Below are 25,478 nucleotides of genomic sequence, written 5' to 3' on the forward strand. Positions count from 1 at the left end.
CTGAAACTTTTGAATTCTACAGCCTCTTGCTATTTAAGTAGGATAATGCTTTTGCATTCTTCCTGTGAAAGTAGGCAAGGTTACATTTACCCACATTATATTTCATCTGCCAAATTTTGGCCTAGTTGTTTAACTGTTGTCTACATCCTTTTTACTCAATTTCTTAGTGATCTTGATGCCACCAATAAATTTAGCTGCAGTACATTCAGTCCCCACAGTCCAGTTTTGACTGAGATTGCAATTAGTTGAAGACCCAGCCATACTCCCTGAAGCACTGCAGTGGATACAATTTGCCAACCTGAAAAAGATTCATGAATTCCTACTTTCTGCTTCCTGTTAGCTAACCAATCCTTTAATCGTGTTGCCACCGATACCATGAACTTTGTGTAGTAAACTTGGATTTCTAAAAGGCACTTAATAAGGTGCTACATCAAAGTACAACAAAACCTTGAGATTCCCTGCTCCCCCTCCATTTATTGTTACTGATGACTACAGCAGTGTTCCTTGAATTAAATATTGTGAAGACTATACTCCACATTTAACCCCCACCAAAACTAACCTGAGACCACTGTGAAAATTAACTGACCTTGTTGAGGAAAGGTTCTTCAAATAAATGAAACGTACATAGATTATCTTTTGTGAAGTTTTGTAAGGCCTCACCATATTGCCCTAAAGAGCAGAAACTCTGGGGTGGCATGGTGGCTCAGTGGTTAGCACTGCTGCCTCACAGCGCCAGGGACCCAGGTTCGATTCTAGCTTCATGTGGAGTTTGTACATTCTCCCCATGTCTGCATGGGTTTTCCCCAATGTAGGGTAATGGGCCTGGGTGGGATACTCTTCTGAGCAGCGATGAGAACTTGTTCCGCCAAAGGTCCTGTTTCCACACTGTAGGAGTTCTAATTCTAATTCAAACTTGAGATCTGGATACTTGTAAAACGTTTCAGCTGGTCTTTGTGAACCAAGTCATGTTTCTCATTGTGAAATGAATAATTGGTTTTAAGCCAGAATGTTTTACAGAGCTCTCTACTTAGTGCAGAGGTGGTTAGCTCAGTTGGTTAGATAATGAGAGTGTGGTGCAGAATAAAACCAGTAGAGTCTGATCCATCCCCATGCCAGATGTGATATTTTAGGGAGGCCTTGCCTTCTCTCCCCAGCTCCACTTTGTGGACTGATGCCGTTTGAGCTATAAATAACAATTGTCTTTCTCTAATCGAGAGAGATACCTATAGTTCTTTTGTAATGATGGCTCTGTACCATCTAGTAAGCAGACAGATACTCTAGTGTAATCTTTTCACAATTTAAAAAACTCTTTCACAAATGGAAATCAGAAATAAAAATGAAATCTGTTCACAAAACCAGATTTCTGTGGTTTTGGGGTTGGATCTTACATAAGTGTGAATCTAGCAAATAGTCTGTAGACCCCAAATGTAAATCTGTCTTCTCACTTGACTGTGTGCTGTACAGTATTTCCAGCATATTTTGCTGTTGCCTGTCCTATCCCATTATGGACTCAATATGCAATGGATGTAATTCCATGCTAGAATAATTATTCCTTCCCTCTTGTTATTTTTATTCAACAGAAGCACATGATGGCATTAGAGAAACAAATGTTGGAACAGAAGGTGGATAATGAGGTGGAATTAAAGGCACAGAGTGAAAAGACTGAACAACTTAGAAGGGAATTAGCTGAGAGAGACACAATGTTCTTAAAAGTACAAAAGGAAAATCAGGTAATTATGGTGTGATGCTATTTTTAAATGTGATTTGAGATTTTTGACTCTAAAACCACTCAGTTGCTGGCTACAAAGTATTCTTAAAGCTTGGTATAAAACTGCTGAAAGCATTTTAGTAAAACATCAAGATCACATCATGGTGCGTGAAAAACATTCTCCCGGTTCCTCTTCAAATAGGGCAGTGGGTTCTTTTATGTTGAGCTGAGCGAGTAGACGGGACCTTGAATCAATGTCTCATTCAAGAGGTGGCACCTCTGACAATACCGCTGCCTGTTGATACCACAAGAGTGTCAGTTGCACTTTGTGTTCCCAAGCTCTGGACTTGGAGTCTAGCTCAAAGATGAGTTTTCTACCTGTTAACTCGTGGATGTGCTGCTTGAAGTAAAACATAAGTGTTTCTCACAGGACTGTATTTGAGATTTTTTAATCACTGACATGTTATGGTTGCAGTCTGTATCCCAGAACTCCATTTTGTAGGTGTCTGGAAAGCTTTGGGAATCCTCATGCCTGAATAACAAAACACTAGCCTACATGTTCAGCAGGTAATAGGGAAGGCCAACGGAAATATGGCCTTATTCCAAAGAGAAGGATGGAGTATAAAAATAGTGAAGTCTTGCTGAACCTGTCCCAGCCTTTAGTTAGACCAAAGCTGGAATATTGTGTCAGTTTTGGGCCTCTTGTCTATGAAAAATGTTCTAGCATTGGGGACAGTCCAGAGAATGAGCTGTTGGTTGATCAAGTCTATGGAGGGATTTTCTTATAAGGAGAGGGCTGACTAGGTTGGGCCTGTATTCTTCTGAGTTCAGAAGAATGAAAAGTGATCTTAGGAGACTTGATAGGGTAGATACAGAAAGGTTATTTCTCCCTGTACAGGAGTCTAGACCCAGAGGGCATATTCTCAGAATAAAGGATGGTACACACAAGGCCATCATCTTTCAGAGGGTAGTGACTCTGTGGAAGTCTTTAACGTGGTTGGGCCTTTAAAAACCTGAGACAGGCAGGTTTTTAATCCATGTGGGACTTGAAGGATATGAAAAAAGCAGGAAAGTGGATTTGAGAATTATTAGATCAGTCACAATCTTGTTGAATAATGCAGCAGACACTGTGGCCGAATGGTGTACTTCGGCTCCGACATCTTTTGATCTCATGCTGTTTGCATCGCTCTTTATTAAGACGACATCCTTCCAACTCCATGCATTGCACACTTATCTCTGTCCCTCCCACATCAGTCAATTCCTTCATTACAGACAAAATCCACACATTTGTTGGTCTTCTCACACTCCTTCATTTCTCTAACATTTACAAACCACAGCTAAACCAGAAATGCTGATGCCAGAATCTGCTTCTGCACAGTCTATCACTTGCAGTTGGTTTCAAAGTCTCTGATCTAATTTTCAAACCTGTCTAAATCCTTGTTTCTCCTGACTGAGCAAACTGCGATAGCCTGAACCACTTGGCCAGAGGAAGAGGAGGAAGGCATTCAGCCTTAATGTGACAAAGTATTTCCTTCTTTCGTTCTTGAATGTCTGGTTCTATTTGTTTAACAGTTCTGCTCCTTGTAGACTGCGTAATTAGCCCTCAAATTCTTTAACTTTGGATGACTGTTGGACTGGACCGAAGAGTCCATGCTGTATGTCTTTATGACTGCATTCCGCCAGTTTTGCCATCAGACACTGGCTTGCAGTCACTGCTCAGCTTCTCCCTGAATTTCTCGTCCAAAGTGATCTTTGCTTTGCTTACTATCCCCACTCTTTATGAAAATTACTTTCCCACTGCATTCCTGTCACCATGCCTTTAGTCTCATCAAACATCCCTAACTCTTCCTTGTCCTGTAAATATTGTCATTATTTTTTGTAAAATTCATGACTGTGTGTCACAGCAGAGTTACCTCTAGTAGGCTGAATTTTGACATTTAGTTTGCTACATCTGTTTAATTTTTCTTTGTTTAAGGACTTGCAGGCAAAGTTGGAGTCGGCACAGGTCTCTGTTGAGCAGATAAAACAGAACAATGACAAAGCTGCAGATAAAACAAAACATTTCCAGCAAGAAGCCAAGACACTGAGAATGGAGATCAGCACAAAGGAGACTGAGCTAACAAAGTAATGGGAAAAAGAAACTTGTATTTATGTAGTATCTTTTGGAGTCTACAGCAATTTCAATATTTTTAAGTGTAATTGTACTAGTATGGAAAGTTGACAGCCAATTTGCACTCTGGAAAATCCCACAAACAGCAATGAAGTGAAATACCACACGACCTGTTTTCAGGGACTTTGGTTGGGGGCTATATACTGACTGGCACCCTAGAGTAGTGGAAACCATTTTTCTTGCTGTTCATATTCACCTCAGAGGGCAGATGGCTCTCCAGTTTAACATCTGTTTAACATTTCATCCAACTACGATAACATTCCCTCAGTCTTGCACTAGGAGTGTCAGTCTGAATTTTGTGCTCTGGGTTCTGGAAAGGGATTTAGATCCTAAATGTTCTGCTGTATCAGTAAGAATGCCAACACTAAACTGTGGTTAATATCTATGGTACGTTTCATGCAATGATGTAAACCTTGTGCCCAGCAGTGTTGTGTTTAAAAGGACAAATATCAGGATAAGGAGTTCTGTGCCTCTCTTCACTAATCGACAAGAATCTTTGTGAACATTTGACTTAATCTAGACTGGATTTTTTAATATCAGTTCAACTGCCGAGTTCCTGATTTGTGTTGCAGCAAGCAATAGTTATTGTACCCATTCAGAAGAAGGGAAATTAATTAAGCAACCAGTATGATGGTTAATATCTTCTAGCTGGACAGAGGGATTATAGGAGAGATAGGGCACACTTTTTGAGCAGGATTAGCCTAGTAAAGAGATTTGTCTGGGTGCTAAAATATTGAACTCCTACAGATCCAATGCAATTTGCACAGCCTAGAAAATGCTGTGCACCATGTGACTAAATCCCTAACTTTTGAGCTTTTAAGGCTGAGATAAGTACATTTTTAATCAGCAGGGAATCGGGGGAATCTGGGGATAATGCAGGAAAGTAGAGCTAATGATTATCAGATCGGCTATGATGTCATTAAATGGCAGCATAGACTCTGGGTGGAGTGGCCTGCATTTGTTCCAGTGTCTTATGTTTTGGAAAGATAGATTTACGCTGATAAAAATATTTCAAGCTATATAAAATGTGAATCCTCACATTTTGCACAAGGGCCGTTCATTTCATCATCCTTTTCTGAATGAATATTCTAAATGGATATACTCAAACTTAATGAATAGTTTATTTTTCAAAAGAGCATACAAGGGAAAGTGTTTCTTTCTGACTCCTCACTGTACTTGGACTTGCAGCCTGGCAGAAACCAAGAATCAGATTGCCAAAGAGTTGGAAGTTTCACTGGACAACATCAAACACCTTCAGGTAAGGCAGTTTCCACTGAGTTAAGGGCTTTTGCTGATTCCTGAGGGAACACCTTGAGATTGTAGCTTCTGGAAGGGTAGCAGTCTCTTCAGCTCAGATCTCCACTCAAACACATTTCATCCACAAAAATGGGATCTCCAACTTCTCATGCTCAGTCCAAATCGGTTTCCATACATCAACTCCAGGAAAAATAGGTGTGTTGCCTTTGAACCACCTTAGAAGATTCGCAAAGAGTAAACTCAAGTAAAATATTAGCAGTGCTATTCCTGATGGGTTTTTTTTTGGTGATAATTGTCCTGTCTTAAGATGGTATTAAACAACTGAGGTACCTTTTCTCTTCTGTGCTAGGTTTCCTGCCTTCACTACCCCTCACCCACCCAGTAGAAACCATTAGCCCCTTGTTTAAGATAGAATTCCACAAGTTTGTGTCTCCTTGGGCAGCTTGACAAATGGCCATTTCATACATGTGATTCCTCACAACAACTATTAAGCAAGTAAAGATTGTGAGGATGGCAGATGACCTTGATTCTCCCTTTTCACCCAGTCCTTGACCGAGCACCTTTTCTGAGGTTGGTAAGGGCTCCACCTGCAATTCTGGTGTAGCCAACTTTGTAAATTTTCTCATTGTTGCTGAACGAAGCTAAACTGTAACAGGAAACACCACCCACAGCTGAGATCAGTTAGCCATCCTAGTCGAGAAATTGAATCTTGAACCTTCCTCACCTGGAATGCCTGCACAATGTTATCCAGCATAGAGTCGACAAATGAGAGGAGGTGGAACAAATTAAGGACCTTCGTTATGCAATTGGTATTCTTTGCTAAAAGATTGTAATCTATTCTTACTTTCTTTTTCTAGTCTGAACTCGATTACCAGAAAAAAGAAAACAGGAAGTTAGCAGAAGGTCTGAAGAAGATGTCTGGAATGGAGATAGAACTGCAGAAGCAAACAGCCGAGGTTCTGCACTTGCAACAAGCCTTATCCGACTGTGAGAAACTGAAGGCAGCCAGTCTAACTACTGAAAGACAGGTACCGTCACCTCCAACTCCTCCTAGTCCCAGACTACAATCTCCATGTTCTTCACATTCATTCTTCCCTGTCTTTGATTTTTTATTTAAAAAGTGCTGTGTTTATTAGGGATGGGAGTCCACAAATTCTGTGTGTCCACTCAACCTTCTCAATTATTCTTCACTTGGAAGCTAAAGCAAGAGTTGGATATTTTACAGTTGACTGCATTGTATTTGTGCATAACCTTGGTGTGGGCTGAACAGTGAATTAGAATATGAGCCTGAGATGAATTTCTTTTCTTTTTCTTTAAGTCTAAAGGCTCTAACGGTAGCAGTCTGGCTGCAGTAGCTTAACTCTGCAAAGAGAAGAGTGGCCAAATATGTTTCCAATAGTAATCACAATGCTTAGGATTAAGATAGTTGACAAAAAAAAATTGGAAGGAAATGAGTAGAAATAATTTTTGTTTAACAAATCAAGTTGTTCTAATCAGGAATTCACTACAAGAAAGGCCACAGAAGAGAGTTCAATAGTACCTTTTCAAAAGAGGAATTGGAAGAAATACTTAAAAAGAAAATCACTGTCTGGGGATGAAACAGGGAAAGTGGGATTAATTGAACTACTCTTTGAAAGATACAAATGGCTTCATTCTGTAATGTAGGATTCTAGCTTGTGACATTCTTTGTAAGTACCACTCTTTTTATAACTCAAACCTTCACGTTTTGGATACACTGGGGCTATATTCCCTGGAATGTAGGAGGCTGACAGGTGAACTTAGAGGTTTATAAAATCATGAGGGGCATGGCTAAGGTGAATAGCCAAGGTCTTTTCCCCTGGGTAGGGGAGTCCAAAACTAGAGGGCATAGGTTAAGCTGAGAGGGAAAAAATTTAAAGGAGACCTGAGAGGTAATTTTTCACACAAAGGATGGTGTGTGTATTGAACGAGCTGCCAGAGAAAGTGGTAGAGGGGGGTATAATTCCAACATTAAAAGACATTTGGACAGGTACATAGGAAAAGTTTAGAGGAATATGGGTCAAATGCAGGAAAGTGGGGCTAGTTCAGTTTAGGAAACCTGGTCATCATGGCTGAGTTGGAACGAAGGGCCTGTTTCTGTGCTGTATATTTCTATGACTATGTTTCATATGTACAGGACTTAGCGTAGTCATACTTTTAAACAAAATGATGTTGTCATTGGTCTGGTTCTCATTTGTACTGATAGCTGCAAGAGCAAGTAGTGAATCTCCAACAACGTCTGACGGCCATGGAAGAGCAGTTGCAGCAGGCTAAAGAGCAGCAGGTTCAAACCGTTGTGGAGCTGAAAGCAGCTAAGGCTGAATACGAGAAGAGTAACACCAATCTCCGAGAAGCACATGAAGAAATTCAGCACTGGAAAAGCAAATTTGAAACATTGGACCAAATTGTTTCTAAGAATGAGGTAAGCGTGACCCGAAAATCATTGTTAAATAGCCACAACAATAACAACTTACACCTTTCTCAATGTAATTACATAGCTCATGTTTGACATTGAGCCACATAATGAATTGTTCGGGTGGATAACTAAAAGCTTGGTCAAAGGGAGAAATTTTAAGGAGCGTTGTAAAAGAGGACACAGCAATAGAAAGGCAAGGAGATCTAGGTAATGAATTCAGAGCTTAGAGTTCCAAGTTGTTTGAAAGCAGTATTTGTAATTCCAAATTTAGACTGTTGGATTTTCAATTCATGTTTCAATTCTGCTTCCTTGTTGATTGTGTACCTTTTAGTCCTTTCACTGAAGAGTTCACTGTCCTTGTTGAAGAGGTGGGGAAAGTGGGTGGGATGATTCATAAAGCACTTTGTGTTTTAAAGCATTTGAAATTTTAATTTGTGTGTCAACTACTTAGTTCACACATATTAATTGTTCCACTAAAAATTGTGATAAACTGCTGCCCATAGCACAATTTCTGCCTAGATTTGTACTTGTCCTCTCAAGTCTGCTCTGCCATTCTGTAAGATCATGGCTCATCTGTTTGTGGTTTTAGTTCCACGTTCCAAGCTGCACTGATAACCTTTAACTCCATTGCCTAAGAGGAATCTATTTCTTTCCACCTTTAAAAATATTCAATGTGCCCCCACCTGAACTGCCTCCTGAGGCACAGAGTTCCAAAGTCATTTCTAAAAGAATGTGATTCCAATGATTTTATTAAAATGTTGAAATTAAGGGGAATGAATGTTATAAGTTGAAACCCTTTTAATAATGCATGACCAAAGTATCAGGAAAACATAGACAATAATTGAAATCTGTTTCTCCAAGTAATGATAAAATTCATGAGTTTTTATGCTTGATTTGTAAACCAATTGATTAGATTAGATTACTTACAGTGTGGAAACAGGCCCTTCGGCCCAACAAGTCGACACCGCCCCGCCGAAGCGTAACCCACCCATACCCCTACATCTACATTTACCCCTTACCTAACACTATGGGCAATTTAGCATGGCCAATTCACCTGGCCTGCACATCTTTGGACTGTGGGAGGAAACCGAAGAACCCGGAGGAAACCCACGCAGACACGGGGAGAACGTGCAAACTCCACACAGTCAGTCGCCTGAGGCGGGAATTGAACCCGGGTCTCAGGCGCTGTGAGGCAGCAGTGCTAACCACTGTGCCACCGTGCCGCCCACAACAGAAATAGAATCCCTACAGTGTGGAAACAGGCCCTTCGGCCCAGCAAGTCCACACCCACCCTCCGAAGGGTATCCCACGCTGACCAATGCACCTAACCTACACGCCCCTGAACACTTGAAGGCAATTTAACAGAAGGGAAACCCACTATGACAGCGTGCAAACTCCACACAGACAGTCGCCCGTGGCTGGAATCGAACCCGGGACCCTGGGGCTGTGAGGCAGCAGTGCTAACCACTGAGCCACCATGCCACCCCATCAGATAGCAATGAGAAATTGAGTTGCAGAAATAGTCACAATTTTTATAGGGAGTCTGTTTTTGTTAAATAAGATTAAATTCAAAGTTTGTGAGAAGATTTGTAGCTCGGGTGCTCGTTGTTGTGGTTCTGTTCGCCGAGCTGAGAATTTGTGTTGCAGACATTTCGTCCCCTGTCTAAGTGATATCCTCAGTGCTTGGGAGCCTCCTGTGAAGCGCTTCTGTGATCTTTCCTCCGGCATTTGTAGTGGTTTGAATCTGCCGCTTCTGGCTGTCAGTTCTAGCTGTCCGCTGCAGTGGTCGGTATATTGGGTCCAGGTCGATGTGCTTATTGATTGAATCTGTGGATGAGTGCCATGCTTCTAGGAATTGCCTGGCTGTTCTCTGTTTGGCTTGTCCTATAATGGTAGTGTTGTCCCAGTTGAATTCGTGTTGCTTGTCATCTGCGTGTGTGGCTACTAAGGTTAGCTGGTCGTGTCGTTTCGTGGCTAGTTGGTGTTCATGGATGCGGATTGTTAGCTGTCTTCCTGTTTGTCCCATGTTTTGTGTTTTGTGCTGTCCTTGCATGGGATTTTGTACACTACATTGGTTTTGCTCATGCTGGGTATCGGGTCCTTCGTCCTGGTGAGTTGTTGTTTGAGAGTGGCTGTTGGTTTGTGTGCTGTTATGAGTCCTAGTGGTCACAGTAGTCTAGCTGTCAGTTCGGAAATACTCTTGATGTATGGTAGTGTGGCTAGTCCTTTGGGTTGTGGCATGTCCTCATTTCCCTTAGGCATCTGTTGATGAAATTGCGTGGCTATCCGTGTTTGGCGAATACATTGTATTGGTGTTCTTCTTCCTCTTTTTGCAGTTCTGGTGCACTGCAGTGTGTTGTGGCCCTTTTTGAAAAGTGTCTTGATGCAACTTCGTTTGTGTGTGTTGGGGTGGTTGCTTTCATAGTTTAGGACTTGGTCTGTGTGTGTGGCTTTCCTGTATACCTTTGTGGTGAATTCTCCATTCGGTGTTCTCTGTACCATCACGGCTAGGAATGGGAGTTGGTTGTCCTTTCTTCCTCTCTAGTGAATCTGATTCCTGTGAGTGTGGCGTTGATGATCCGGTGTGTGTTCTCTATTTCTGTGTTTTTAACACAACAGACTTCACAATACAGACAAGAAATTGCGCACCAAAAATCGTTAATTTCAAAAACGACCAATCAGAAATGGACCCGGACCATAGAACAGGCCATCGCCATAGGACAGAACAGGACCACACACCGCAAAAAAATGGCACTAAAAGAAAAAAATAGCCAAACTAACACACAATAGAGAGGACACCACAACACACACCTGGGTTAGAAACCTCTCCCACAGACAGCTCACAGACACGGAAAGAACAATACTGGCTAAGGGGCTCCACTACAACCACAGGGACGCCAAGACAGCAGACTTCCTAGCAGCACTAGAATGCACACTCAGGAACAATGGACTGACAGAAGAGACACAACAAACAGTGAGACAAAGTATCGTACCTCTGATAACAAGGAAAAGACAAACACATAACATCAACACCGAGGAGAGAGAAGCACTAAAATCACTAAGAAACGATAAGAACATAGTCATACTACCAGCAGACAAAGGCAGAATGACGGTCATCCTGAACAAAGCAGACTACATCCAAAAAGCGCAACAACTACTTGCAGATACCAACACCTACCAAAAGAGGGAGTTTGACCCCACCCCACAGCTCACCAATAGGATAAACAACACACTGAGGAACCTACAAAAAAACGGACAGAACCAGGTTTGACCTATAGAGAATGAAACCTGAAAGCAACAACACCGCCAGATTCTATGGACTACCTAAAGTGCACAAACCAGACATCCCACTCAGATCCATAGTATCACTACGAGGGACGCCATCACACAAACTGGCTAAAGAACTACAGCAGAAACTGAAACACTTGATCAGCGGATCCAGACAATCTATACAATCGACACAGGAATTCTTGGACATCATCAGAAATATACACAAGGAAGAAACCCTGGTCTCATTCGATGTAACGGCACTGTTCACCTCTATCGACGAAACAATAGCCAACCTGCTGGACATACAGAACAGACAACAGGACATTGAACCTATCCACAAAGAAGGCATACTCAAAACTACTGGGCCTGTGCCTCACAACACACTTCACATTCAACAACCAAATATATGAACAAATCAACGGCACACCCATGGGCTCACCCATCTCTGGACTCATAGCAGAAGCGGTAATGCAAAGGTTACAACAAACAGTCTTACCGTAAATTCAACCCAAACTCTGGGTCAGATATGTGGATGACACCTTTTGTAATCATTACAAACACAGAAATAGCGAACACACACTGGATCATCAACGCCACACTCACAGGAATCAGATTTACTAGAGAGGAAGGAAAGGACAACCAACTCCCATTCCTAGACGTGATGGTACAGAGAACACCGAATGGAGAATTCACCAAAAAAGTATACAGGAAAGCCACACACACAGACCAAGTCCTGAACTACGAAAGCAACCACCCTAACACACAAAAGACGTTGCATCAAGACACTATTCAAAAGGGCCACAACACACTGCAGTACACCAGAACTGCAAAAAGAGGAAGAACACCTCTACAATGTATTCGCCAAAAACGGATACCCGCGTAATTTCATCAACAGATGCCTAAGGGAAATGAGGACATGCCACAACCCAAAGGACTAGCCACACTACCATACATCAAGAGCATTTCCGAACTGACAGCCAGACTACTGCGACAACTAGGACTCATAACAGCACACAAACCAACAGCCACTCTCAAACAACAACTCACCAGAACGAAGGACCTGATACCCAGCATGAGCAAAACCAATGTAGTGTACAAAATCCCATGCAAGGACTGCACAAAACACTACATAGGACAAACAGGAAGACAGCTAACAATCCGCATCCATGAACACCAACGAGCCACGAAACGACACGACCAGCTAACCTTAGTAGCCACACACGCAGATGACAAGCAACACTAATTCGACTGGGACAACACTACTATTATAGGACAAGCCAAACAGAGAACAGCCAGGCAATTCCTAGAGGCATGGCACTCATCCACAGATTCAATCAATAAGCACATCGACCTGGACCCAATATACCGACCACTGCAGCAGACAGCTAGAACTGACAGCCAGAAGTGGCAGATTCAAACCACTACAAATGCCGGAGGAAAGATCACAGAAGCGCTTCACAGGAGGCTCCCAAGCACTGAGGATGTCACCTAGACAGGGGACAAAACGTCTGCAACACAAATTCTCAGCTCGGCGAACAGAACCACAAGAAGATTAAATTCATTACATCTTCGAATGGAAGGAGTGAATTGTGTTTGTGTAACTTTCCTTTTGATTGTTCTAGGAGATCCTGTGAGCTCACCAACAACCAATCTCATTTTCATTCCAAATTCGTAATTGTTGGTCAACACCAGCAGAACAGGCAAATAGCTCCTTCTGTGCTGGATCATTTCATGATTAAATCCTAAGTAGGAGGTCTGATAAGTGGACAGGATTCTGACTCCATTAAGTGACTATTGACATGGAAACGTTATTAATTACAAAGAACTCTATGAATATAAAGCATTCAGCTCCAAGCCCTCTATCTTAGCCACATCTGTTGACTTCAATTTTCTTCCCACTTTGTTCTTCCTGGTTTGCTAAATTAAAGGCTGGTTTGCTTTCTTCTCATTAGGGAAGAACAAGTTCTCTTTGTTTTTGTTTGTGTTGCGAGGCTTTGTGCTTCACAGCTGCCTTGGTCTGTTGGTGATCTTTTGATAGAATTGGTAAAAATTTATAGATTCAGTGATTGGAAAGAAGAACGATCTTCCATGTTGTGGAAAGCTTTGTGAATCTGTGGAATTCCCTGCTCAGTGAAGCAGTTGAGGCTACCTTGTTGAATGTTTTAGGGCAAAGAAAGATAGACTTTTGAATAATAAAGGAATTTAGAGTGATGGTGAGTGGGTGGGTAAGTGGCACTGAGTCTACAAAAAGACCAGCCACGATCTTATTGAATAGCGTAGCAGGCTTGATGGGCCAGATGATCTACTTGTGCTCCTGTTTCTTATGATCGCATGTCTTGGGATCCTATCTTTGTAGCCCTGTTTCATAAAGGTTTACAAATGATCTGCCAGTTGGTCCATCAACTTGTGTTACACTCCACAGGAGTCTCTTTCCACCCCTCTCCAACTAGTCCCACCCATTTATTCTTCTATTTCTTTCTCCTTGTTTCTCCCTCATGTATTTGTCCAGCTTACCCAGAAGTGGATCTGTGATATTCATTGCACTTGTTCTTTGTGGTAGCATATTTCACACTCTTGCCGCTCCCTAGATTAAAAGATTTTTTTTCCTGAATTACCTTTTGGCTTTACTAATCACCTATCTTCAGAGTATTTGAAGAAGATGGTGGAGAGTCATATTAAGGGGAAGCTAGACAGGTACGGGATGGGAAAAGATATTCTGTAAGGGTTAGAAATGTTAGATGGGAGGAGGCCCAAATGCATCCTAAAGCAGTCAGTATGGACCAGAGGGGCTCTTACTGTGTTGTAAACATAAGACCATAAGACATAGGAGTGGAAGTAAGGTCATTCGGCCCATCGAGTCCACTCCGCCATTCAGTCATGGCTGCTGGGCACTTCAACTCCACTTACCCGCATTCTCCCCGTAGCCCTTAATTCCCCAAGACAACAAGAATCTATCAATCTCTGCCTTGAAGACATTTAGCATCCCGGCCTCCACTGCACTCTGCGGCAATGAATTCCACAGGCCCACCACTCTCTGGCTGAAGAAATGTCTCCGCATTTCTGTTCTGAATTTACCCCCTCTAATTCTAAGGCTGTGTCCACGGGTCCTAATCTCCTCGCCTAACGGAAACAATTTCCTAGCATCCACCCTTTCCAAGCCATGTATTATCTTGTACGCCTCTATTAAGTCTCCCCTTAATCTTCTAAACTCCAATGAATACAATCCCAAGATCCTCAGCCGTTCCTCATATGCTAGACCTACCATTCCAGGGATCATCCGTGTGAATCTCTGCTGGATACGTTCCAGTGCCAGTATGTCCTTCCTGAGGTGTGGGGACCAAAACTGGACGCAGTACTCCAAATGGGGCCTAACCAGAGCTTTATAAAGTCTCAGTAGCACAATGGTGTTTTTATATTCCAACCCTTTTGAGATAAGTGACAACATCGCATTCGCTTTCTTAATCACAGACTCAACCTGCATGTTGACCTTTTAGAGAATCCTCGACTAGCACTCCCAGATCCCTTTGTACTTTGGCTTTACGAATTTTCTCACCGTTTAGAAAGTAGTCTGTGCTTTTATTCTTTTTGCCAAAGTGCAAGACCTCGCATTTGTTCACGTTGAATTCCATCAGCCATTTCCTGGACCACTCTCCCAAACTGTCTAGATCCTTCTGCAGCCTCCCCACTTCCTCAGTACTACCTGCCTGTCCACCTATCTTCGTATCATCGGCAAACTTCGCTAGAATGCCCCCAGTCCCTTCATCCAGATCATTAATATATAATGCGAACAGCTGTGGCCCCAACACTGAACCCTGCGGGACACCGCTCGTCGCCGGCTGCCATTCTGAAAGAGAACCTTTTATCTCAACTCGCTGCCTTCTGTCAGACAGCCAATCCTCAAACCATCCCAGTAGCTCACCTCGAACACCATGGGCCCTCACCTTGCTCAGCAGCCTCCCGTGTGGCACCTTATCAAAGGCCTTTTGGAAGTCTAGATAGACCACATCCACTGGGTCTCCCTGGTCTAACCTGCTTGTCACCTCTTCAAAGAATACCATGTCAGGCATGACCTCCCCTTAGTAAATCCATGTTGAGTTGTTCTAATCAGACTCTGCTCTTCTAAGAATTTAGAAACCTCATCCTTAACAATGGATTCTAGAATTTTACCAACAACCGAGGTTAGGCTAATTGGCCTATAATTTTCCATCTTTTGTCTTGATCCTTTCTTGAACAATGGGGTTACAACCGCGATCTTCCAATCATCCGGGACTTTCCGTGACTCCAGTGACTCTTGAAAGATCTCAACCAATGCCTCCGCTATTTCCTCAGCCACCTCTTTCAGAACTCTAGGATGTATCCCATCGGGGCCAGGAGATTTATCAATTTTAAGACTTTTTAGCTTTTCTAGCACTATCTCTTTTGTAATGACAACCATACTCAACTCATCCTCCTGACTCCCTTTAATTGTTGGGATATTACTCCTGTCTTCCACTGTGAAAACTGACGCAAAGTACTTGTTAAGTTCTCCTGCTATTTCCTTATCTCCCATCACTAGGCTTCCAGCATCAGTTTGAAGTGGCCCAATGTCTACTTTTGTCTGTCGTTTGTTTCTTATGTATTGAAAGAAACTTTTACTATCGTTTCTAATATTACTGGCTAACCTACCTTCATATTTGATCCTCTCCTTTCTTATTACTCTCTTTGTTATCCTCTGTTTGTTTTTGTAGCCTTCCCAATCTTCTGATTTCCCACTGCTCTTGGCCACTTTATAGGATTTCTCTTTTTCTTTAATACATTTCCTGACTTCCTTTGTCAGCCATGGCTGTCTAATCCCTCCCTGGATAATCTTTCTTTTCTTGGGGATGAACTTCTGTACAATGTCCTTAATTATACCCACAAACTCCTGCCATTTTTGCTCTACTGTCTTTCCCGCAAGCCTCTGCTTCCAGTCTATTTTTGTCAGTTCCTCTCTCATGCCCTCATAATTACCTTTATTTAACTGTAACACCATTACATCCGATTTTGCCTTCTCTCTTTCAAACTCCAGACTGGACTCTACCATATTATGATCGCTGCTTCCTAAGGGTTCCCTTACTTTAAGATCTTTTATAAAGTCTGGTTCATTGCAAAGCACTAGGTCCAGAATAGCCTGCTCCCTTGTGGGCTCCATGACAAGCTGTTCCAAAAAGCTATCCTATAAGCATTCCATGCAGTTTCTGGGAGGATTTGATTTAAGTTAACAATTCTAAAGTGGCTTTAGATCTACCCATGTTTTGACTTTTAAACCCAGGACCCTGTTCAGAGGCAGCTATGACTTGGAGTTGTGCCAGCAACAAAACCCCTTTTTAAATACTTGCTCTTTTTGACGGAGGAGGCCGATTGGATTTCTTTGCAATGCCTAAAGCTGCAAAACATAAACTTACTACAGGAAAAAAAATGAATACCTGCTTTTTCAACAACCTATGTTCCACTCCTGTTCCCCCACCCCCACCTCACTGCTGCTGCCACTACTTGTGAGAAGCCGTGCATTTCTACAATTATAACAATGGCATCTGCCAACCAATGTGGAAAATGAACAGGTATGTCCTAAACATAAAATGATGGGAGAATTACAGTCCAGCCATCACTGCCACATCAGTCCCAATCATTGGTAAAGTGGTGGTCAACAACACTATCAAGCAGCACTTGCTCAACAGTAATCTGCTTAGTGATGCCAGGATGGGGTTCCATCGGACCCTCCCATCTTGTGACCTCATTATGGTCTTAGTCAAAAGATGGACAAAAGATCTGAACTCTAGAGGGTGATGCAAGTGGTTGCCCTTCACATCAAGGCTACATTAGACCAATTGGGACGTAGAGGACCCTTGTGGAACTGGAGTCAATAGGAATCCAGGAGAACACTCAGCTGGTTGGAGTCATACTTTGCACAAAGGAAAATAGTTGTCGAGGTTAATCATCTCCGCTCTAGGATATTTGCAGGAGTTCCTCAGGATAATGTGCTTAGCCCAATCATTTTCAGCTGCTCCATCAATGACTGTCTTTCTACATAAAATCAGAAGTAGAGATATTCGCTGACTGCACAATATTCAGCACCATTTGTGACTCCTCAGATACTGAAGAAGTCTGTGACCATTTGCAAGCAAGACTTGGACAATATCCAGGCCTGGGCTGAAAAGTGCCTGTAATATCTGTGTCACTCAAATGACATAAAATGACTATCTCCCATGAGAAAGAATGCAACCATCTTTCTTTGAAATTTGATGACGCAACCATTACTGAATATCCCTCCCACCTCCCTCCGCTATCAATAATATGATGGGGTGGGGGGTTATCTTTGTCCACAAACTGAATTGGACCAGCTGTATGCATGCTTTGGCCCCAAAGGCAGGCCAGAGGTTAGGAATTGTGCAGTGGACAACTCATTCCCTGAATCCCCAAAGCCTCTATCACCACCTACAAGACATAATTCAGGAGTGTAATGGAATGTTCCCAACTTATCTGGATGTGCAGCTCAAGCAACACCAAGAAGGTTGACAGCATCCAGCACAAAGTATCCTACTTCATTGGCATCTTATCCACCCCCTTCAATAATTACTCCCTTCAGCACATCACCTTTATAAATGCATGATCTCTACCAGCTCTAGGAACAAGGGCACCACCTTGCATGTTCTCCTCTGAGCATGATCCCATCCTGACTTGGAGCTACATTGCTGTTCCTTCAGTGTTGCTGGGTTACAATCCTGGAACTTCCTCCCTGACAGCATTGTGGATGTACTGACACCACATGGACTGCATTGGTTCAAAAAGGCTGGCTTAAAGGTGGACAGATCCTCAAGTCTGAATGAATTGGATCTCAGGCTTCTATGGAAGACAAAGGAGGAAAATACAGGGATTCTGACCCAAATTTTCAATTCATGTCTGGACACTGGAGAGGTGCCAGAGGATGGGAGGATAGCTAACGTGGGTCCACTTTTCATTTTGAGAGGCACAGTTTAGTCAGAAGGAGGTAATGCCTAACGAATTTGATTGAATCTTTGGAGGACATGCTGTGTAGGTGAGGATAGTACGTTCGATGTAGATAATATAGATTTCAGGAAAGCCTTTGACAAGACTAGATATGGGATACTGATTTTTTTTAAAGTAAAGCACATGAGATCCAGGCTAACTTGGCAATTGTTGGCTTAGTGACAAGCAACACTGTAGTGGTAGAAGGCTTTTTGTGTGACTGAGACCAGTGTCCAATGGTATATCACAGGGATCAATGCTGGGTCAGTAGGATATCGAGGGATTAGTTACATGGGCAGATCAGTGGCAGATAGAACCTAACCCTGAGAAGTGTGAGGTAACAAGATGAGGGAATATCAATGAATGGCAGCACACTGGGAAGTTCGGAGGAACTATGAAATCTTGGAATGCATGTTTACATGTCCCTAAGTGCAGAAGGGCAAGTTAATAGGGTAGTTGATAAGGCAGTCGAAAAGTGTGGTGCTGGAAAAGCACAGCAGGTCAGGCAGCGTCCAAGGAGCAGGAGAGTCGACATAAACCCTTCAGGAATGGCTTCATAGCAGTTTAGCTATGAAGAAAGGCTGGGTATGTTTGAGTTGTTTTCTTTAGAGCAAAGAAGGCTGAGAGGAGACTGATAGAGATGTACAAGATCAAGAGGGGCATAGGCAGGGTGGATAGAAAGCAGCTGTTGCCCTTGGGTGAAGGATCAATAACAAGCAGGATCATTTTAAGGTGAACGGCTGGAGGTTTAGAGGGAATTTGAATAAAAATATTTTCACCCAGAGCTTGATGGTAATCTGAAGTGCACTGCCTGGGAGGACAGTAGAAACCTCACAACCTCAAAAACTAAATGTCACAACATTCAGTGTATTGAGCCAAGTGCTGGAAACTGGGTCTTGTGTAGGGTTTAGAGTGGTTCTATTGCTGGTGCAGACTCAATGGGCCAAAGGGCCTTTCCACTATTCTGATTTTAAGGCAGCTCACCTCCACCTTCCAGGGCATTTATTGATGGACAATACATTCTTCTGGTTTAGCTAGCAATGTCCACATCTTGTCAACAAATATATCTTTAAAAAGTGAGACTTTAATATATACCACACCTTCCGCCACCGTACTACACATCCAATTAAATACATTTCAAGTGTACTCATTGTTTTGTAATACAGCAAAGACATTATGCAATTTGTGTACTGCAAGTTCACACAAACAGCAGTATGATAATGAACAATCAATTTGTTGGTGCTTTTGAATGAAGGGTGTATATTGGTGAAGACATTGGGAATATGTTTTCTTTCCTTTTTCTCCCCCAACTCCGTAATAGGCATCATGGTGATTCCGTGGTTAGCACTGCTGCCTCACTGCACTAGAGATGCAGGTTCAAATCCAGCCTTGGACAACTGTCTGTGTGGATTTTGTGCATTCTCCCAGTGTCTGCATGGGTTTCCTCAAAGTGTTCCAGTTTTCTCCCATAGTCCAAAGATGTGCACGTTAGGTGGAATGGCCATGCTAAATTACCCGTCATGTCCAGGAATGTGGAGGTTACATGAGTTAGCCATGAGAAATGCAGGGTTACAGGGATAGGGGAGTGGATCAGGGTGGGATGCTCTTCAGAGGGTCGAAGTGGACTCGATGGCCTGTTTCCACAGTGTAGGGATTCTGTAATCCTATGAACTCCTATGCTCTTGCTGGAAATGAGAACGCGATGATACCTGGGTTTACTGTCTTGTCCGAACGTTGTCATCACCAGCAGCGCAGCAGACCCTCAGTCTGCATGACAGTCGAGGTTTTATCATGAGAAAGTAAAGCCCAGGGGAGCAGTGAGAAGAGAAGGGTCCACTGTGCTGCTATCAGGTCCTTGATGTCATGTCATTCCAGAAATATAAACCACCCGCAATCAGCTGACCCTGTTTAGCAAATTAATTGTCCTGCTATAACCTTGTGACAATGCATGTGCTGAGAATCACTGCAGCATCACTGTGGATAATGCCATCACTGAACTAGAACTAACAGGCTTTTTATTAATAATAAAAAAAAGTGCACAATTTAGAGATGTCTGCTTCATCAGTTCAAATTACACTTGCAGTATATATTTCTGCATAACTGAAGTAGCAACAAGCGTGGCTGGTTTTACAGGATGACAATGTCTGCTGAATGATCCATGTGCCGATTTAAATCATATGATGGAATCATTATTTTTTTTCTCTTGTGTGAATCATCTTGTACACAGCAGCATTGTCTCCAGAGTAGACCTTTGTTGTGCTGTGTAATAACTTCTCCCTTTATTTGTAGGGTATTACCTAATCTCTCATTAACATATCAAAATCTGCTTTGTGTTGGGTCACTTGCCTTTAATACATTTTAGGAATAATATTTCATTAGATAACTTTACAGTTATGAGTTTGTTTGACATGTTATTATTTTATATTACATTGTATGCGATTCCGTATCTTTGGCATCATTTTTAAGAATTCTAATTTGGTAAGACTGATTTCAAATAGGATAATTACAAAAGAAATCATTGACCATTATCTTGGCCATTTCGACACCTTTTTCTGAATTAGTGTTGTTTGAATTTTTTATCCTGTTTTAAGAATATTTGCAATTTGTGACTGCCTGGTGACTTAACTGAATGCAGAATGTTATGGTGATTATAATTAGCATAGAACCTTGCCTTTGTACCCGTAACCTGTATTTCTGAGACATGTTGCCATGTGCTGTTCGAGAAGCAAACAGCCATTTGCACACCATGCTGATGCTTGCTGTTTGAAAGAAGATTTCAGTTCGCCCTGTTCTCTTGCTCTTTGCTTTGTTGCCCTGTGAATATTTCCAATTCTATCGCATGAATGTTTTTAACCTTTATATTATAGGGCTATATTCAAACTCCAATGCTGATTCACAATATAAAAATAAGTTACAAGAATTCTTTCCTATCCTGCTGCCCTGAGACATGTTAGGATGATATTCCCAACTTTATCTGCTGCTTTGAGAAGCCCTCATTCTTGCATGATCAAAGACTGTAACCCAATAGCCTATTGAAATGCAAGGGGATGAAGGCAGGCAATGTCTACATAATGATCAATAACAGCTTATTTTTATATTATTTTTCTTCCACAATGAAGTTAACTAGTTTGATGTTCTGCAAGCTTGGCTGAACAGAATGCAATAGAGATATGCTCATATAAAAAGTGATGGATAAGAATAGCCAGGTCTAAACCATGATTGCTGGCACATTGTGATTAACTCTAACACACACACACACACAATGACTGAAACTCATCCTTGAGATCCCATGGGCCAAGTGTTATTTTTAACGACCAATGTAGTCTCAGCCCCAGTCAAGAACTGATTCATCTCCCTCTTGAAGACAACAGAGAGAGTCAGACCCTCTCAATCAGCTGGATTTATCTAGTTCCCTTTTTAACTGGAGTCTGCAAAATACAGTGTACCTATCGGCTGAGCCATTGGAGTGTCTATTGTCACATTGTGTACTTATGACAATATGTTGAATAGGAGCTAGATAAAAACCCTGGTTAAAGCTGTAGAAATATATCCATTTGTGTCTATTGTGCATTATAGGGTTGTACTGAGGGGGGCAGCACTGGAGACCATCCACTCCAGAAGGAGATTGCAAGTTTAAAGGCTAAGCTACTAACAGGAAAGTCTTGCTATGTACAAAAATACAAGGAGTGCCAGAGGCTGCACAAACAGATCGACAAGTTGAAAGCATTATTGGTACGTTAGTAGGATCTCTCTGTTTGGGAATAAGTAGTTTAAGTGGGAGTTATAGGATGAAGGCACCATATTTTAATTAAAAACAAAAGCTGCGCATGCTTCTGGTACATGTAAAAAAAACTCAACAACAAAGCTGTGGTGATATACTTGACATAAATTGTTCAGCACAATACCCTGTTGTGGAATGTTCGCTGTATTATTGTCTCCAAATTCATGGAAATTCCTGACTTAAGTTCAATCTGTTATTTATCATAAGGAATTGGAACACTTTCCATTTCAGGCTCCTGAGGTCAGTTGGTAATTTTGAGATCTGGTGTGGCAAAATTAGGCATAATCATAAAACCTTTCCATTTTACCCTCCCTTTTGAGCCACCACCAGAGTAGACCAGTTTCTCCTGTGCTATTGTGATGATTTCCATTACTCAACAGGCAATTGATTTTACGTTCATCACTGACTTAAGGGGTGATAAGTGGACTGAGTCCATATCTATTACGAACAGAGCTAAGGCTGGCTTGGCATTAGGTTCAATGAACAAATGCTGATGTATATCTATATATTTGGTAACAATTTGGAAGAGGGAAAGGCCTGTGTTGTTTCCATTCTTGGGATCGGCATTGCTAGAGGGGTGCTGATCCTTCACAGGAGATATTCTTGCATCAGCAGAAATTTCCTGTTGTGAGAAGTCTGAAGAACAAAGCCTTTGAGTGACTTCTGGCACTATTCTCTCCCACCCAGAGTCTCTGGTCTGATGGCCCCAAAGATGTTTGGGCCTCATATTTGTACACCTGAGTCCAGAGGGCAGCAAAGGGCATGAGTACAAAATTATCAGATTGGGATGGAAGGATCATGCTTTGAAAAGTAAACATCTTGTGGATAGAATCAAAGCAGCAAAATGTTCCTTTTCCTTGTGCTAACATAATTATCCTCCCCACCACTGCTTTTTAATAAGATGAACTGTGAGTTAGTTTTGATGAAATCGTACTCTGAAGCTTTTGATTCGAAGCTTTCTCTTAGTTGTATGAAAATCCGAAAGTTGACTGATCCTTTTGCTTTCCATATAATATTGTTCTAAGGATTCCTAATGTCAGGAATATGTGCAAGTGAACTAGGCAGGAAGGGCAGCTCTGTTAGAAAGTCTTTACAGAGCCCATCAGTGTTGCTCCTGGTTCAGTGTTCAAATTAGTTCATGACTCAGTTTGCTTCCTTCCACTTGGCTGACAAGACAGGGATAAAATTATTGAAATGTTCAGCTGATCTAAAAACCTTATACTGTTGTACCATGATTTGCTCACAATTTCAGTTTTAAGCTTTTTTGGGTGGCTGTCTTACCAGGTGTGATGAGACCATTTTTGATCTTGGGTCCTGCAACCAGATGGAATGATTCAGCAGCAAACCTGCCCTTCCTCCTGACTATAGTGATGTGTATTTGAATATGTGAATATCTTTCATTGGAAGAACTCTTTTTGCAGTTGTAAAAGTTATAAACCAATAACTGTTCTCTGTGCAACAGGAAGACAAGAATAAATGCCACTCTCCAATCAAGGAGATAGTTGAGATCACAGAAAGTGCAGAGACAGGTAGAGGAATGGAATAGTTGGAGAAAAAGAACTGGAAATTAAAGCAGAACAGCTGGAATTTCAAATGTATCTAGGAAGAGTGCTGCAAAGCACATGGTATTGGATCAAGCATCTGTTCAGCACAGCATCCGATGGTCCATTTCATTGCAAGCAAAGGAATTAAACATCACATGCTGGTGGAACAAGTGGGGAATCCAATATCAGCCACTTTGCACCACTGCATAAGTCAAACCTCTCTTTAGCTTTTAATTATTTCAAATACCTTCCACACTCTTATGGTAATATATCTGCCACAATCAGTCCTGTTCCACAGTAATCTCAAACATAAATTTCCTTGGCTTAGATTTAACAAGATTCCCAGGTTTTTAATAATATTGGATCTATTTTTGAAGTTCTGACCATGGGTGGTTGGACTATCGACTAAGTTGAAATACTGTAAAGACTTCTGTTTCTTTTTAACACTGCAGTATTTGTTTAGCTCACTGAGTACCCCTGATGGCAAAAACCTGGTACTGGAGTAATGCAAAAGAAAATGGACCATGCACTATATTGAACATGGTTCTGTTACAACTCTGTCCTGCCTACAAAGTTAAATTGTAAAATTACTTTCAAAATTGGACTGTTGTGTAGAGGCAGTGTAGCGCAGATGAAGTCTAGTTTCATCACAGATCCTGATTCTTTTTAAAAAAAGATATTTACAGAGTGCTTTTCATAAGTTCAGGACGTCCCAAGGCATTTGGCAAGCAATGAAGTAGTTTTGAAACATAGACACTGTTCTATTGTAGGAAAAACATTGAACAATTTCTGCACAGCATGCCCTCATAAACAAATTTGTTGATTTTTGTTTTAAAGCTGTTGGCTGAGGGAAAAATATTGGCAAATGTTTTCAGACGAATCTGCTGCTGTCCTTAGAAAGTGCTATGGCTGTTTTGTTTTGAGAAACCAGCAAAAATGCAGCACTCCCTCACTTCAGCAGCCTAACTTATGCACCTTGGATGGAACACACAACTTTCTGACACTAAGATGCAAGTGATGGCATATGGTCAGTTGAGGACTTTGTCCCAAAGGTTTAAAAAAACTGTTTGATCCTTACAGTGGATAAGAAACAGTGATTAAGATTTAAAGTTTTAAATTTCCAAGTGTTTACTTTAGTAAAACAAAATGCTTCCACATTTGAATGAAAGCACGGCAACAAACATTGCAGGGAAATTTCATTGAGAAATTTACTTAACACATGATCACTGTTTTTACTGAAAGAATGGGATGTGTGCACAGCAGAGGCTCTGAAATTGACTGCCAGCTCCACACTTCCCTATTTTCCCCTCGCCGTACTCAAATGATTTTTTTGAGTCTTAAGGTGCATTGACCTATCCTCTTCTTTCCAAACAAGTGCATTACCTGAATTTTAAATAATTTTTTTTCATGAAAGGACTTCTGGAATTTTCAAAGAATAGCAGAAAGTATTGGAGATGCACATCTAGAACTGGACCAGTTCTCCTGGGAGCCTAAATGCAGAGAGTTATCAATCATCTCTCCCTTTCCAAATTTGAGTTAGCCTCTATGTTTCCAGTGATTGGTGGCAGATTTGAATTGGATTAGTTTTAGTTTCACTGTATATTTGGAGAACACAGCAGATGCTGTCACTAAAAGTTTAAGACTACAGTAGAGTCCTGCTTTGCAAACTGTTTTCTTGTCTCTGTTTCCTTACCTGTGTTTTTTTTTACTTTATGAAAAGCAGCCAGTTCAGGGGGGGTGTCTGTGCAGCAGCCTGGGACTGAATTAGCAGAAATAAAGTCAAAGCTTGGGGACAGAGCAGAGAAAGCACTGGTGAGTGGCTTACACACTGCTGAGTTTATGAAGATATTGCCGATTTTACATTGGTTTTCAGGTTGGTGTGTTTGGGCTCTTTATTTTTGCAGCGGCAAATATAATCTCACAACACAGAAGGAGGTCTCTGCCTGCCCTATGAAAGAGCTATCTAATTTACCACTGTTCTCTCTCGCTATCCCATCCCATCCCATCCCCCAATATCAGTTGTTTCCTCATAGCATTGCAAATTTCTCCTTTTCAACAATTTAACTAAATCCCTTTTGAACATTACTGTCTCTGCTTGACAGGTTGTAACAGATCACAATGTAACACTTTTGTTCATGGTATCTAAGTGCCACTCATTAAGCCAGTATTGCCCATTCCTGATTGCTTAGAGGGCAGTTAGGGTTAACCACTTAGTTGTGTCTGTCTAGAGTCAAATGAGTAAGGATGGCAGATTCCTTTCCCTGCAGGGAATCAATGTACCAGATGAATCTTTACCACAATCAATAGCT

General features: G+C 41.7%; 1 protein-coding gene across 2 annotated transcripts in view; it reads left to right on the top strand.

Moving 5' to 3' along the window:
* Positions 1 to 25,478, top strand: part of LOC140465678 (uncharacterized) — a 62,526-nt gene that overhangs the window by 22,792 nt on the left and 14,256 nt on the right. For both annotated transcript variants that reach the window (XM_072561275.1, XM_072561274.1), the window contains exons 7-11: positions 1,581 to 1,730; positions 3,684 to 3,832; positions 5,067 to 5,136; positions 5,993 to 6,163; positions 7,360 to 7,575. In XM_072561275.1, the coding sequence (XP_072417376.1) occupies positions 1,581 to 1,730; positions 3,684 to 3,832; positions 5,067 to 5,136; positions 5,993 to 6,163; positions 7,360 to 7,575 (756 nt within the window). The remainder of the gene's footprint in view (positions 1 to 1,580; positions 1,731 to 3,683; positions 3,833 to 5,066; positions 5,137 to 5,992; positions 6,164 to 7,359; positions 7,576 to 25,478) is intronic.

The sequence above is a fragment of the Chiloscyllium punctatum genome, chromosome 42, assembly GCF_047496795.1.
Source record: "Chiloscyllium punctatum isolate Juve2018m chromosome 42, sChiPun1.3, whole genome shotgun sequence".
NCBI classification, from domain to species: Eukaryota; Metazoa; Chordata; class Chondrichthyes; order Orectolobiformes; family Hemiscylliidae; genus Chiloscyllium; species Chiloscyllium punctatum.